The sequence below is a fragment of the Megalops cyprinoides genome, chromosome 21, assembly GCF_013368585.1.
Source record: "Megalops cyprinoides isolate fMegCyp1 chromosome 21, fMegCyp1.pri, whole genome shotgun sequence".
Lineage (NCBI taxonomy): Eukaryota > Metazoa > Chordata > Actinopteri > Elopiformes > Megalopidae > Megalops > Megalops cyprinoides.
The window spans coordinates 8,445,938-8,461,683 of NC_050603.1; the positions used below are offsets into that span (position 1 = coordinate 8,445,938).

General features: G+C 41.8%; 1 protein-coding gene across 1 annotated transcript; it reads left to right on the forward strand.

The window, feature by feature from the left end:
• Positions 1-6,639: 6,639 nt before the first annotated feature.
• Positions 6,640-13,730, forward strand: LOC118769111 (brain-specific angiogenesis inhibitor 1-associated protein 2-like). Its single transcript, XM_036516126.1, has 15 exons — positions 6,640-6,687; positions 6,968-7,043; positions 7,215-7,301; positions 7,945-8,006; positions 8,883-8,954; positions 9,121-9,258; positions 9,883-10,035; positions 10,616-10,795; positions 11,640-11,721; positions 12,028-12,189; positions 12,311-12,509; positions 12,637-12,702; positions 12,885-13,059; positions 13,462-13,511; positions 13,658-13,730. Exons 1-15 carry the CDS (start codon positions 6,640-6,642, stop codon positions 13,728-13,730), a joined length of 1,623 nt encoding a protein of 540 aa, XP_036372019.1.
• Positions 13,731-15,746: the final 2,016 nt, after the last annotated feature.

The following is a 15,746-nucleotide window of genomic DNA, read 5'->3' on the forward strand; positions in this document are numbered from 1 at the left end:
GGTTAATGCCTGTCAATGTGGAGGGCTTTTAAAGAAGATTCTCCTCCATCATTTTAAGAGATCGCTCTATCTACCTGTGCAATACTTTGACTCGTGTCTTCATTCAAGGAGGCTTACCGTTTTACAGGTGTGTTTGCATTGAAGCATTCAAATACTTCATCTATATGTATTAAAATTCAGTCAGTCATGAACTGAATGTACAGTCATTTTAGCTTGCAGCTTCCTGCTTGTACATTATATTTGAAATACACTTGAATCTTTACATGACTGCCTGCACAATGCAGTTTATCATTTGAGTATAAAATATAAGAATGTTTTTTTCATTTTACTTTCTAACGTGGGCTTTCCAGCATTCCAGCTTGGTGGCATTATGACCTGAGATAGAAACTTCACAGCCAGTTCACCTTGGCATAGCTAAACCTCCACATATTGTCTTTGTATGCAGTACTTCTAAACTTTGTGGGTTACTTTGGAGAAAATAATATTGAAGGAACAACCACTAAATACTTACATTTATAACATTTCTGTAACAAAAATGCAAATGTTGTACTTAATTGGGAATTTAGATAATACTTAATCAGAAGACTGTCTTGGACCAATAATAGATCACAATCATGAAACATTTCTCCTGAGTATTTTATCATACGCATTCATTATTGCACTGTCCCATAGCGTTATATATGTATTTCATGCTCAAGGCTGTTAAAATCATGGATTGTAACTCTATCATTTGGACTGAAAGAAGTTGACAGATTTAAATGTGAACTATTTTGTTGAATTGATGCTAGGCTACAGCGCAAGACTCAAAATACAAAAAGTGCATAACAAAGACGATTTCAGATGCATACATATAAATAGCATTAAGCACAAAAGGAAAACAGTTATGTAATGGAAAAGGACAAAGCAAAGAGCCGGGGAGCGGCATTAAACTAAACATTGTGCAGTAACATAGCTCCTATTAGCACTGAACAACCTGGGATACAGGTAACATAGAAAACTGACTATCTGGACATCCATTCATTTGCTCAGATCTAAACATGTGTCTGATCATTTCATTAGAAAGAGCATTTCATCTCATACCTGTGCAGTGGGGAGCCATGGAAGTCACAAGCTTGTTAGACCATCTCAAACACTGATAAGATTGAGAGAGATTTACTTCCAGGAGATAATCTTAACTCATTCGCATACGCTCAGACTCATTCGCTCTCGCTGTTCTCACACATGCGCATGCGCGCGCGCACAGACACACACACCCACCCACCCACCCACACGTGCACACACACCCAACCAACGCGTGCACACACACCCACCCACGCGTGCACACATACACACACACACACACACACACACACACACACACACACACACACACATACCGGTCTCCTCTGCTCTTTTGCTTGCTGTATTACATAACAGCTGACATACAACAACTGTGGGGTCACTGTAGTAACAGACAACTCTTAAAATAAAAATAAAGGGCCAAAAAAGAAAGTTAGAGGCAGTTACGGTTAACTGCATCTAGTTAACAATCCCAGTGGCACAAAAAACAGCAATGAATGCCTACATCTCAGGTCCAGACTCAATCAGCCCTCGGTTTAGATTGAAACCTCAGATTAAAATTTGAGACATGAATTCAAGCAAACATTACGTCGTGATTCTTACCTAACATTTTACATAAATTGCCTCAAATAACCCAGGTAATCCAAGTAGAGCACCGTACAAAAGGTAACGGTTGATTAACTTTGCACCTGAAGCTAAAGGCAGAGAGCAATGCAGTCAGACCGAATCTGGTTCCTAATTAGATAAGTGGCCTAATCATTTCCCTCTCTCCAACTTAAAATGCAGCCAAACCCACAGAGCAGCCGAGAGGAGCTGTCCACGCTATTGAGGACACAGTAAACAAATAAACAGCCAGGGGAACCAAGAGGGACCAGATAGGTAGTGAGGCTGAGGGGTGGCAGTGTAGCATAGTGGAGAAGGGGTCGTAACTGAAAGTTTGCACTGCAGGGGCACCAGGGGCACTGCTGCTGTACCCCTGGGCAAGGTACTTAACGCCGAGTTGCTTCAGTAAATATCCAGCTGTAAAAGTCAATAACATGAAAAAACTGAAACCATGTAAGTCGCTCTGGAGAAGACAGTCTGCTAAACGGCAATAATGTGATGTAATGCAATATTGCCGGTAAGGCCTGCATACTGTAATGATGGATGGAGAGAAATTAAGCTTAGCCTCTATAGAGATGGGTCTACAAAGAGTATAGCAACTTGTACAGATGTTTTTATTTTGCCATATCAAGACAGAACACACTGTTTCATATTGTTATATTTATGATGAAATCAATGATGAAAATACAATTTATAGAAGATTTCTCCTCTGTTACTAATGCAAACTACATTTACATTTATTCATTTGGCAGACACTTTTATCCAAAATGACTTACAAGTGAGGCAGAGTACAACCCAAGCAAAAAGCCATATAAGGAGTCAACAATATTAGAAGCTCTGCATGACCAAATTTCTTTAGTTGGCCAGACAAAGTACAAGCAACCTGAGAAACTAGACTACTCTCTGTGTGTTCTTCCCTCTACAGCCCCTTTGCTTTGTAAATTGCTCCGGATAAGAGTGTCTGCCAAATTAATATAAACATCAATGCTGCGCTGGTACCATCCAGACTGTTTGAGATCAGTGGGAAAGATCCCAAGAATCCGACACACCCCAACTCCTTCTCCAGTGGATGAGTTCATGTGAGGACATGCTCAGACGATTATGTAGATCATGCATACCCTCTCTGAATGGAAACATTAGTCAGTAATCCTCATGATTGTATCGTAACCTAGATAGCGAAACAAGTGAATTCAATGGATCGTTAGTGGACATCTTACTGTATTGGACTCCGAATGCCTGTGTTTGAAGTTCACTCGTCAGTGGACACACGGACAGATATTAATAACTGCAGACAGATAGTCGGACACATAGTGAGCTCACGGTTAATCATATCACATGTTGCCAGATTATGAGATTTAACCGAAGTGCCTTTTAAAGTCAAAGCACCGCACTAATTCTGCCTTCACATGCTGGGAGCGAGGCAGAGGCACTGGCTGCAAACAGCACTCTGTCCAAGGATGTACAGCAGTCCAAAATAGAAACCGAGCTTCCAATAGCGTGCTGGCACACAGATCCACGACTATCAAGTATATGCTGGCTTGAGTAGCATGGAAATTCAAAATTAATCAAGTGTCTGTTTAGCACAGACTGTCAGGATGTAAAATGAAGCACAAGGGTGACCAGACTGTCTTTCATTCATGCACACCTTTTGCACAAAGTGGTACCATTCCCTGTTCTTTGCATTGACTGGATACGAGATCAGTTAAATGTGGGCGTTTACTAGCTGTACTTAAATCCTTTGCAGCGGTGTTGGGGGAACCATCCAGGATCTGGTGCAAACTAGAGAGATAGCATCCATTTAAAGTTAATGAAATACATGGGGAGGACGTCCTCCAACCAATCATGTCACAGCTAGTTGCTTTTCTGCATAAACAATAGTTTTGTTTTGCTTTGTTATTTTCAGGCTAGAGAGAAGGATAAGCACAAGATGCAAGAAATGGAGAGAGTGGACAAAGCATTTAACTTTCTTTGAAGGCACCCTTCTGCGGTCCAAACCGAATACTTAACTTTGACAATATTTCGATATGATATTGACATATTTTCAGTCTGGGTAGCTAGATGGCTTTTGGCAGGCTACTGTAACTGCCTGGTCATTTGATACTCTGACCAACTGTGATATCAGCTATGTTTGTTACCCAAAATCCATGTGGAAGAGCAGGAGATGTGTAACCCATTACAAAATCAATGCTGCAGGGCTTGTGTGTGCCCAAGGCAGGGGCATGTGTACGCTTCAGTTACCCGTGAGTTTATCCCTTACAGCTGACCATATTGTGTTTTGAGTGAAACAGTTTAGCCTCCCTTACACTCAGCCAAACACTGGCCGGTAACAGGAATGAAGCTAATGTACTTAGCAACCAGAACCCGGTCTGGTTTCATTGCTTTCAGTGATTTGTAACAACAGCAGATGTTGAAAGTAACTGATGCACTCGTTCACAACCAAGTTGTCTTCTTAAGAGATGCAAAGCAACAAAGGACACCTTGAAAGTGCAAGGGTATCTTTTTATGTTATCCGAGTGGCCAAACTGCACTTGCATTTAAGAGAGATTCGCACTTGATCTAGTGTGTTAAGGTTTATTTAAATATGTGTGGCCTTGCACTGGCAGGAAACAGGCACAAATTCAATGATCAAAATACAGTTTCCATTAACATATTCAGCAGAATGGTATTGCAATAGGACCATATAAATATGCAGTAACAAAGAGAATAAGGGCAAACTCACCTCTGGCTTCTGCCCTATTCTGTCTAACACATAAACACTGAAATACAAGCATTTAGCTTTCACATGTGTAGGCCCATTCAGAACTTCATCCAGTTTATGATACATCCCCCTCATTATTATGCAAAACAGTAAAAAATATATAGACTGTTATGATGGTATAACAAAATAATCATATAATGGAACCTTGCCTGAAAAGCTAACTAGCTTAAGATACTAACAAACAGAAATAACACTGAAACTTGTTAGCCCTCCAGTTAAAGCTCCTGTTGCACCTATGCATTCAGATAGAGACTAGAAACAAGGATGTTTAACTTATTTAGGAGAAAAAAACATACCTGGTGCTACACAGACAGCAATCAGTCACATAATCAATTAACAAAATGGTTGCTTCTTTCAATGTTTACCAATGAAGCCCCCAGAGTAACACACTGTGCTGTTCAAAGGAATGCCTGTTAAAAAATACACATAATACAGAACATTGCAAATTAACTTATTACAAAGCAATGACCTTACAGATGGACAACCCGATAGAAATACAAGGAGGAAAATGCTGGTGAGTAAATGTGAGAACAAGGCTTTGCTAATTACAGTAATCACGGAGGGGAAGATGAAACCGTTGCCAGAGTGCTAGAAACTTTTAAAGTACAACAAAATGAACCATTCCTAAGGATATCTCAGACAGATGATTTGGTTCAGAAGCGGGTCAGAATACACCTGTTATCATAAATCAGATTGCCTGAATTTTTTTGCTAACTGTGAGCAAAAAGAAAACAAAGCACATCCCTTATAGCAAATGCACCTGCAATGTATGACTCCTGAAGAATACCAGGTGTGTGCTGACTTCAGTAAAATATGCCTCCAAAAAGGGCAAAAAAAGGGGACAGTGTGGTGGCAGGACTGGCCTACAGTCCTGAAGTGGAGGAAACCAGCACTGTAGAGTGCAAATATATCCCCAGGTCTGGTATTGTCAGCACTGGCAGAGAGTCCCAAAGTAACACAGTGAGGCCAGACCGCCGCAAGGGAGTGGAAGGTGAACACAGGTCAGGAACCAAGATGACCTCATAATAGGCATCAGCACCAGGGACTGGAGATGAGGTGAACTTGGAACAGCGTGAGGTCACAGTGAGGCAAAATAAAAGTGTATTACTGCAAGCGATACAGCACAGAGCCCATACAGGAGGAGCCATTTTTAGCCAGCCATTTATTTAGTTCAAGCAGGAGGCGTAAATAAACAACCATCACATACTGGGTCAAAAGCAGGAAAAGAGACTGACTCTGAGTCACAGCAGAGAGTTGGGAAACTGCCTTGAGCAATGCAGCCCTGAAAAAGCTAATTACGTGCCTGTGTTTACAATGGTAACTTAAAAGATATTAGCAAATTAATTTAATGGCACAAATATTTAATACGTTTATATGTTTTAGCTGATGTTTTGCGAAAACAATTAAATAGCTGCATAGCTGTGTGGTGAAGTGTAAATTTAGGAGTCTGGTGAGGGATTCTGAGGTGTTGTTTGGTATTGACCTAGGTGTTAGTTGCAATGAACAGTATATCAGACGGCTTTGACCGCATTTTGTTGGCAGCTTCAGAATGGAGCCTAGCACCGTCGAACATGCCAATATTGAAAGTGTTTTCCTGTTATACATGGGCTCATTTTAATAAACCTCTTTCAAACCAAGAAACTCAACAAAGCTGTTCCGTGAGGGAGAACTAAGTGGACTTAGCTTTGACCTTAAGCCAGGCTGGAATTTTAATATCTGTCCCGGACATTTACCCAGACTTACGGGTTCCTTATTTGCTTGCTTAGTCAGCTGGGCTGTTTGCTGGTGAGACTGAAATTTAAGTAGTGAAATAAAGGTTACAGCGTTAGTGTCCCACCCAGAATTCAAAGTCCCCCTCACTGATCTCAGGCTAAATACTCTGAGCTGTTGTACAGCACCTCGACCAGCATTGTCCCAACATTCGGAATTTTCCGCCTCAGCTCAGATGTGAGATACAACTCTACTGATACGTCCAGCTGTACAAGAACTCAAAGAGAAGGTAAATGCGTTTTGTGGCGTACAACATTACAGCTCTCTGGAGGAGTGTAGTAACCTTTTCGTAACGGCCTTGGAGGCAGTGACGTATACTTTGATAGCATTTGTGATGTATTCTATGATAAACGTCTTGCTCTTATGAACGTATTTTGACTAACAGGGGGCTGAAGTCTTCTATAGCTCCAACACGACATTTGAACCTGTTTAAATCAACGCGTGGCACCATGTCTCGCTCAGAGGAGGTCAACAAGGTGACGGAAAGTATATACAAGGTAACTTAATCGAAAAAAATTTGATGGGGAATTTCTTAAATGACTATAGACTCTAATTTTTTGGAATACTCATTCTCTGTGTCTGAGTTAATATTGAGCAAAACAGATTTAGCTGTTGTTGTTATCATTATTTTTATATAACATTATTTAATTTTTTTTGGATTTTATTACTGGTCCTGATGTTAATGTAAGACAAAAACAAAGTAGTACTCTTAGACTTGAGTCTAATATGAATACTTTACACTATATATTTCTTCATCTGTAATTTTGTCTGTCGCAGGGGATCCTGGATCAGTTTAACCCCGGACTGAAACATTTTGTTGCAATGGGGAAGCATTATGAGAGATCCCTGACAGGTGACACGATACTGTTAATGCCTATAGCTCCAATTCAAATTAGGAGTGTCCCCCCTCCCATTTTACTCTCTGGACAGCAGCATACTAACCATTCAGATTTATTTTATTGCACTGTGGTGAGGATTCCGTCAGTAAAAGTTTATTTACATATCTGTGCCCACTAACCCATAGGAGTTATGGTTGCAGCCAAGGGCTACTTTGACGCCATGGTGAAACTGGGAGAATTGGCCAGTGACAGCCAGGGGTCCAAAGAGCTGGGTGAGTAAAAGACGGAAATAGATGGAAAGAGGGAGCGGGAGACACAGTGAAACAGAGTTGGGGGGGGGGGGGGGGGGGCGTTTGAGAGAGAGGGAGGGAGAGGGAGTGAATGAGAGAGAGGGCCCATTGTTGTGAGATTAATAACAACCAACAACCGTATGACCATATCGTGCTTGTTAAACAGTGGGGTAAGGAGAGATTTCAAAGGCCAAATCTCGTGCCACACTTTGGAAAAATCACGGTTTATCCATCGGCTTACAGTAATCAGACCAGTGAATTAGGTTCAAAGTAATCAAATCTAATCCTAGGTCATAGCACGAAATTGGCCATTTTCAGTATAACAACTAATCTAATTCCTTCCTGTATACATAAACAATCACATGCAAAAATAATTTTTTTTGCATTACGGCATATTGCCATGCGCATTACAGCTCACTACAACACTAAAGACAAGAATACATGAAGATACTGGGCCGAGATAAGCCTGTCAATCAATTAAAAAACAAGGATTATGCATGCAAAATTCCCAAGTGAAATGTTCTTTGCTTTTCTGTGTTTTGGCATTACCAACAACACTCTCATTATCATTTTCATTCAGACCATTATTTAGACTTAAAATGATTAATTTTTCCCCCCTTTTCAGGCAACACATTATTTCAAATGGCGGAAATCCACAGGCAGATTCAAGTAGAACTGGAGGAAGTGGTGAGTCTCTAAACTCAAAACATTGTGGTGTTGCTGCAGAATGGAAATAAAGAACAGGATGCTATGGCACCTAGGGACGGTTGATTCACTGTGGAGCTCATTGGTGTTGCTGTCTGGCATGCACTTGTCCCTAACTTCCAGCGTTATTCCTGGAAGTGTGTGATCACAAGGCATACTTTGATCAGTGATCAGCTGACCAGCAACGTTCACAGACTGTCTTGACCTCAGTAAAATATTTATCACAGATATTATCTGTTGCTCATATGCTATTTTTTCATAACATGTGATTTCTATATTGATAGAAATTTCGTGACGTTTGGATGCAGTTCAGTCAATAAAGAGCTCAGATACAGTAAAACTTTGATATTTGAGTTGAAAGTTTAAGTGTGGATTGTGTCATGTAAAGAGTCATTGAAGAGCTAAGAGATGCTATGGTGCCAATACCTGAAACTACCAAATTCATACATATATTATTTGCATTTAGCAGAGGCTCTTTTTCAAAGCAACTTACACAGGTTACAATTTTTTACATGCTACCCATTTATACAGCTGGATATTTACTGAGGCAATTCTGTATTAAGTACCTTTAGCCAAGAGTGCAACAGCAGTGCCCCAGTGGGTAACTGAAGAGCAACCTGTCAGTTACGTGTCCTGCTGCTTACCCCTATGCCACACTGCCACCCTCTGTGACTACACTCTTGTTATTAAGTGGAGCTGTAATGTAGTCAGGACTGAGAGGATTCTTGAACTATCAGGAGGGGGATATAACAATGTTTCTCATCAGTAAAGCTGGTTTTATGCTAGTCGTAGCATCCTTACCATGGATGTACCGTGCTATGGTGTGTAATTTTTTCGTTCTGGTCTTTTTATCTGCAGCTGAATGTGTTCCATTCTGAACTCATCTCCCAGCTGGAGCAGAAATTGGACCTGGACAACAAATTCCTGACAGTCAGTGAAGCTTTTTTTTACCCCACTAAATTTCAACAGTGAACCGCCTAATCTTTACCACCAATCTCCCTGTACCTCCTCCCTCTTCCTCAATCTGAGACTTCCACTGCTGGCAAATACAAAAACTGTAGGTGAATATAACCCCTGACCCCTGACTCTATCCCAGGCTTCCCTGAAGAAGTACCAGGCGGAGCGCAAGACAAGGACGGACTCCATCGAGCACTGCCAGACTCAGCTGAAGAAGCTGAGGCGAAAGAGCCAGGCCAGCCGCCACCCCAACAAATACAGCGACCGAGAGATGCAGGTAGACCACCCTGACCCCCCAGAACATACACAGGAAATGCTCATGTGGAATTTTGGTTTCTGTTTGTACTCATCTAGGGCAGAAGAGAGAAAAGGATTATGGGAAGGGAGTTTACACATGGTTTGAAGCAGCTGCTAAAAAAAGAAAGTGTTTTTTTTTATTTATTTTATATGGGTCTTGGCAGTGTTGTTGTGCTGACACGATGCAAATTTTTCATCTTAGCTGAAAGGTCATTCTCTCCTAGCAGGCAGTGCAGTGCTACACTACTGTGTGTGTGTCTGAGCGTGTGTGTGTGTGTGTGTGTGTGTGTGTGTATGTGTTCTATCATTCATTTGTTACACTTCCAGAAAATCATCTTATAATTAAAAGTGCCATTTAACCCAAGAAAATGTACAGTTGTACTCTCTAATGAAAAAAATAAATGAGGGCCCCGTCAACCATAAACATACTGGCTTTTTGTGGAAAATAAAAAACGTGTGTGTATACATATATGTATATATATATACATACAAAAACGTGTGTGTATATATATATATAAATATACATATGTACACATATATTCTTGTGTGTCTTGTTAATATGCTAATATGCTAATGCGCTAATGTTTCTTGCTCCTTTTTCCAGTTTGTGGAGCTGATGAGCCGCCACCAGGGGGAGCTTGATGCCCTGGTGGCGGTGGCCTTCCGCTCGGCTCTGACGGAGGAGAGGAGGAGGTACTGCTTCCTGGTGGACCGGCACTGCGCAGCCACCAAGCTCTTCATCAACTACCACGGAAAGGCGAGTCTGCAATTGAAGCACTGAAACCACAGAGCCTCAAAGAGAGCAAGGAATGAAAAATTAATTACAGCTATTACTTTTACATTACATTGTCGGCATTTAGTAACTGATGTAAGTCGCTCTGGATAACAGCGTCTGCTAAATGCCAATAATAATTTAGCAGATGCTCTTATCCAGAGCAACTTACATAGATTACAATTTTTTTACACGCTTCCCATTTATAGAGCTGGATATTTACTGAGGCAATTATGGGTTAAGTACCCTGCCCAAGGGTACAATAGCAGTGCCCTGGCAGGGAATCGAACCAGCAAAGTTTGGGTTACGAGTCCTGCTCCTTACCAATGCCACCATTATTATTATTAGGTAGTCAGACCAGTTTGGCCAGTGCCCACCTTTTACCAGATGTTACTCATTTAAATAGCAGTTTGAGACTGACATAATACTGGGATTTCACCCAGGGTAACAAAATTAATGTCATCGTTGAAACATTCCCCTATTTGTAGCTTCCTACATTTGTAAGGGGTTAGTACAACCAAGAAAAAATGGAATCACCCAAGACTGCACTCTGCTATACATCCAGGTGAGGGAGCTGTTGTCCCAGAAGCTGTGCTCATGGCAGCAGTCCTGCTCACAGCCCACGCGCCTCCCAGAACGAGCCTTGAACATCCTCCGCCACACGGCCCCTCAGTGCGCCGGGGCTGCTGGGATAGCCGAGCTCCTCCGACAGGCCAAACTGGGCGCAGGGCAGCCATTGGAGCAGGTGAGAGGGTGGTGGGCGGGGCTTGACTACAAGCCCACTCGAGTTGTGATACATACCACTTAATGTTTCAGGCAAAGAGCCATTTTCATTTCCACCGCCTGGGTCAGAGCTATTATTAGGTAAGTAAGAGGCATCACATGACTAACAGGAGAGTAGATGAAGCTACATTTCACATGTTGTTTGACTTCATGACACTCTCTCTGACTCAAATCAGAACCCGTGATGGCTCATGAACTCAAAACAGAGGAGGCAGGACAGTATTACCTTCAAACTGGCAATTTCTGTCAAACTGGTTTTGCTTATCCTACGTCTGTTTATGGAATGTAACGTCAACAACAATCAAGCAATTGATTGGCGGAATAGTTCATACCAACCCTTACCTTTTCTCCTAATTGCACTGTGTCGTGGTGTTCTTCTTTACAATATGAAATTTGTGCAACAACTGCATCTATCTTTTGGAGATGCACATTCTCCTTGTTGCTTGGGCCCAAAATCAGGACACGTTGAAAGTGATCACTTTTTGTGATCTGCACAATTCGTGAAAACGCACCTTCCAAAATGGAATTTGTTCACTTGCTTTTGTTACACCTCACCCTCAAAGCTGATATGCAATTAAGGGATGATTTCCTTCTTTAAGTTTAAAGTGTCTTTGTAATGTTCAAATGGATTTTACTAAATAGAGCTCTGTCTCATTAAAACATGATGGGAACACATAATGTGGCAAAGAGAATGACCTTTTGTTTGGGTGTAGATCATTCAGATTTGTGGTTTGTCGATTTTAAAGTGGAGAACCGTCAATACTCCACCCATAAGCATTACGGTTCTCCATCCATCTCTCTTTCAGAGGCTGTCAGTCCAAGAAGTCCAGCCTCTGCTTAATGGTGACCCCAACCCTCGTACGCAACGTGCCCCTCCTTCTTCCCAAAGTGAGACACCAACTCACAATTGTCCTGGCGCCCAGACCCCCCACTCACCGTACATGCAGTCCAACCATACGCCGCAACAACTGTACTCCAGCCTCAGCAACAGCACTAGCCACCTCAGCACCTGCTCCAGTTCGAGCCAAACCCAACTAAACTCACTTCCCACAGCCAGCAACACCTGCAGCCCCCCGCATAACACACCTGTATCTACTGCTGTCTCTGGCAGCCAGTGTTCCCTGACTAGCCACAACTCCATGAGAAGCTCAACTGTGTCCCAGAATGCTCCTCAGAGCCCTCCTCCATCCCAAGGTGCATCTGCCTCTAAAGCTCACACACCAGTAACTCAGGAGTCCTACAGCAGTCCTCCACCTTCCCACAATCCCCTGCTGTTGAAAGCAGCTGAGCTCTATGTTACCTCCACCTTGCCTCTGTCCAGGAGAACTGTCAGCGAGTCACGCATGGCATTTCTGGGTAAGATAATCTTTGTGTCTTTTTTCCTGTCCCTCTCAGTTTCTACGAGCAGTCTTAGCATTTGTTATGTCAGACCGTGACCTGATGTACCCGAGCTAATCGGCATCTCTTTCTTTCCTAGGAGGAACCCTGCCGAGAGTACTTCCTGTTGCCCCGCCCACCCGAGTGGAGGCCCTCTTTCCGCACGTCCCCGGAGGGGGCGAAGGGGGAGGAGCTGGGGGCACCTGCCTCCTGCACTTCCTCCCCGGGGACACTCTTACTCTCCTCATCTCTGAGCCTAAAGATGGATGGCACTATGGACAGAATGAGAGGACCGGACGGTCTGAGCCTCTGCTGTTTGTTCAGTCCTCTACGTCCCAGCATTATGTGGCTGAGTGGCTTCAGTGTACCTGCATTGTATCCCAGTGCCTCCTTGACACTTTATGATGTTCTCTTTCTCTGTCACAGAAAAGGCTGGTTCCCTATCTCCTACACGCAGACCTGCGCTATGTCTCCAGAGCCCCTTGGAAACAGGTCTGCCTGCTGAGAATATGATAATAAGGAACTTAACACAGCACACAGCTGGAGAGATCTGAAAATTATTACATATTTAACTATGTCTTCACATCTGGTGTTTACCCCTATCTGTCTCTCCATCTCTTCTGTCCTATCTTTTCCACCACAATAAACCCCCCCCCCCCCCCCCCTTTTACCAGCTCTCCCCTGCTCTCCAAGGGCAACAGCGCCAGCACCAGCTACTTGGACAAGATGACCTGCCCCGGAGCGCAGCACCTTAGTGCAGAGACGGGGGAGGGATGCTCCGCCCCGCCCTCTCGAGTGAACACTTTCCGCCGTCGCCCTAACAGTCTGGCCAGCCCTGATACCACCCAGGTCAGACATTAAAAGGGGGGCCGGCAGTGATTATGTAAAGAAAGGGGATCAAAGTGTATTGAAGTTGCAAAACCTGTCAAAACATTTTGACAGAATGGTTATTTGTGCACTGGCTATAAAGTGGAATTGAAGTATTTTAAACCTCTTACAAATAGACCAAATTTAGCAAAAATTGAAAAAAAAAATGACTTGCATTTACAAAACAAAAAGTCTTGTAAATCCAGATAATTACACGTGTGGTATCCAAGACTGTACTGCTAACATGCAACAGACCTTCAGCTTGTTATAGCATGTTACCTACTGTAACAAAATCAGTCTATATCCTGTGCTTATAAATCTGAAAAAGGCAATGTTTAAATAGAATGTCCTGTTTGTTTCACCGCCCTCTGTTTTCTTCTCTAGTGTCCCCAGCTCACAGCAGGAGGTTCTTCCCCTCCTTCCTCCCCAAACAGGTGACATTTTCCTTAACACTCAAGAAAATTTTTCTCTCAATCCCTTCCTGTTCCTAACTTCCCTTCTCTTATTCTTATGCTGTTGATCATGTGAAACGGTTCTTGGGAAGTTATTCTGAATAAAACTCCATGTCTTCCCTTTGTAGGACCAATCCATTCGGCCACATTCGCCTCCGCAAGGCGGTGACCAATGACCGCTCTGCCCCTCTCATCCAATAATAATTGTTACAAAAACAGAATAAACTAACAAGAAAACAATTTTTGATCTCACATTTACAACAGATGATGAAGATACGGACCATCGAGGTAACAACATATATCCCACAGTGAACTTTTTTTTAGAAATTAAAAATTTGTCAGTTTAGATATCCAAATGGGACACTAAGAGAATAATATGTGTTAGGACAGTGGAGTCTCTGAATTCTCTGTTCCATAATCTCTTAGTTTCTCTTAGTAACTGTATAGTTACCTTAACACCCTGTGATTCCAATTCATTAATTTGAGAATGTAGATGAATAATGTAAACTGGACATATCCGACCCTTTATATACAGTAAAATGTAAAGTTAATATCATCTTAATCATTAATATTTCTTGGGATTTGATGAGAGCTGGGATTCAGCAACAAGGAGAAGCACCACTGGACCAGAGACTAGGAATCATACAAAGTTTTCCATTCAGTGGTTTTGTCACATTTTGGCTCCTGATTGGATTTCAGGAACCTCCTGCTATGATCAGGCCAATCAGGACCATCATTTGGGTAACCATTGACATGATGACAACTATTCAAAAATAATTTTGAAAAACAAATGATGCTATGTTAATAAAGGAACAGATGGTCTGAATGATATACCTAGTATATAGATTTTGGTGCTGTCACTTTTAAGTCATGCAAATGTCACACATCAAACTGAAAATTGTGCCAAAATGTCTGAAACCATGAGCTACGTTGTAGTCTTTATCAGTGAAACGCCTTCAGATAAACAGCCCTCAAAACCATAATGACTGTGAGGACCACACCTGCTTCTCTGCCTTACAAACCAAACTAGCATATTGAGGTGTTTTATTCCCTGATGTTTTTGTTGTTGCTGCTGTTGTTGTTGCATTTGGACATTTAAGTGGGCGAAATATCCTTTTAATTTAAATTCTACCACTGGCACAACTACTTGTAATATTGTAAAATTGTGTTTGCTTAAAGTGATATCATTTGCCTATTCTTAAAGTGCATCTTTTGAAATATAATTCCACAGCCTGGAAACCTTTATCTGTTTGAAAAGAATGCATCAATTTGCTGTCTTTTGAACTTCTACAATTGCAAATGTACAGGTTATATTTGGAATATTTCTCTAGTCTTCTATTTTCAAGATTCATCCCAGTGGGTTTTTTTTTTTTGCAGTCATATTTTGCAGATTGTATAACACAATGAGAGATGCTCTGCATGAAGTTATTGGCGTTGTACAGAGCACCAAGGTGGCAGCTGAGTTCACTTTGCCACTGCACAACTCTTTTCCGTTTCTGTGAAGAAAATACTCAGTTCTTAAAATGCCAATGAAGTCATGTCACTGGGTCTATCGCCATTACCCCAAGAAGAAAAACAGTGATTGTTAGCTAGCTAATGTTTAACACCTGAAACACATGGCATGACTGCAAAAAAAATTGACCTACAGTAATATTCTTAGCAAGAGGAACAAGGCTATTTTTTTTTCAGTCCATTTCAAATGAGACCGCTGCCGGCTGTATGATTTCATGCTCTCAGTTTATACACATATTTGGAATTTTCAGGATTTCATGTGCAGGGCAAAATCATAGTCATAATCATCACTTACGTTATTATATTATTGTCATTTAGCAGACACTCTTGTCCAGAGTGACTTACATAGGTTACAAGTTTTACTTGTTATCCGTTTATACAGCTGGATATTTACTTGCCCAAGGGTATAGCAGTAGTGCCTGATCAGGGAACTGAACTTGAAACCTTTTGGTTAAAAGCACTGGTCCATACCACTATGCCACACTGCCACCTGCTTATAACATTTTGAACAGTAAGGTACTCTAATTACTTAAACCCAGAGAACTGGCATTTTACAGAGCTGCAAGGGGGTGTGTGGGTTGAGTGCCTTTGTTTCAATGTAAAATTAAATGTCAATCACAGCATGCATGACCAGAGAGCGCTTTTTATGAATTATATGCCTACTGTATTGCACTAGATTAGGACAAGCCATTATATAGGACAAAG

Excerpts from the sequence above, each read along its gene's own strand:
- LOC118769111 (XM_036516126.1), top strand. The coding sequence starts at position 6,640 with ATGTCTCGCTCAGAGGAGGTCAACAAGGTGACGGAAAGTATATACAAG. Across the intron at positions 9,259-9,882 it reads ACAGCGACCGAGAGATGCAG|TTTGTGGAGCTGATGAGCCG; the intron begins GTAGACCACCCT and ends TCCTTTTTCCAG. Across the intron at positions 12,510-12,636 it reads CAGAATGAGAGGACCGGACG|AAAAGGCTGGTTCCCTATCT; the intron begins GTCTGAGCCTCT and ends TCTCTGTCACAG.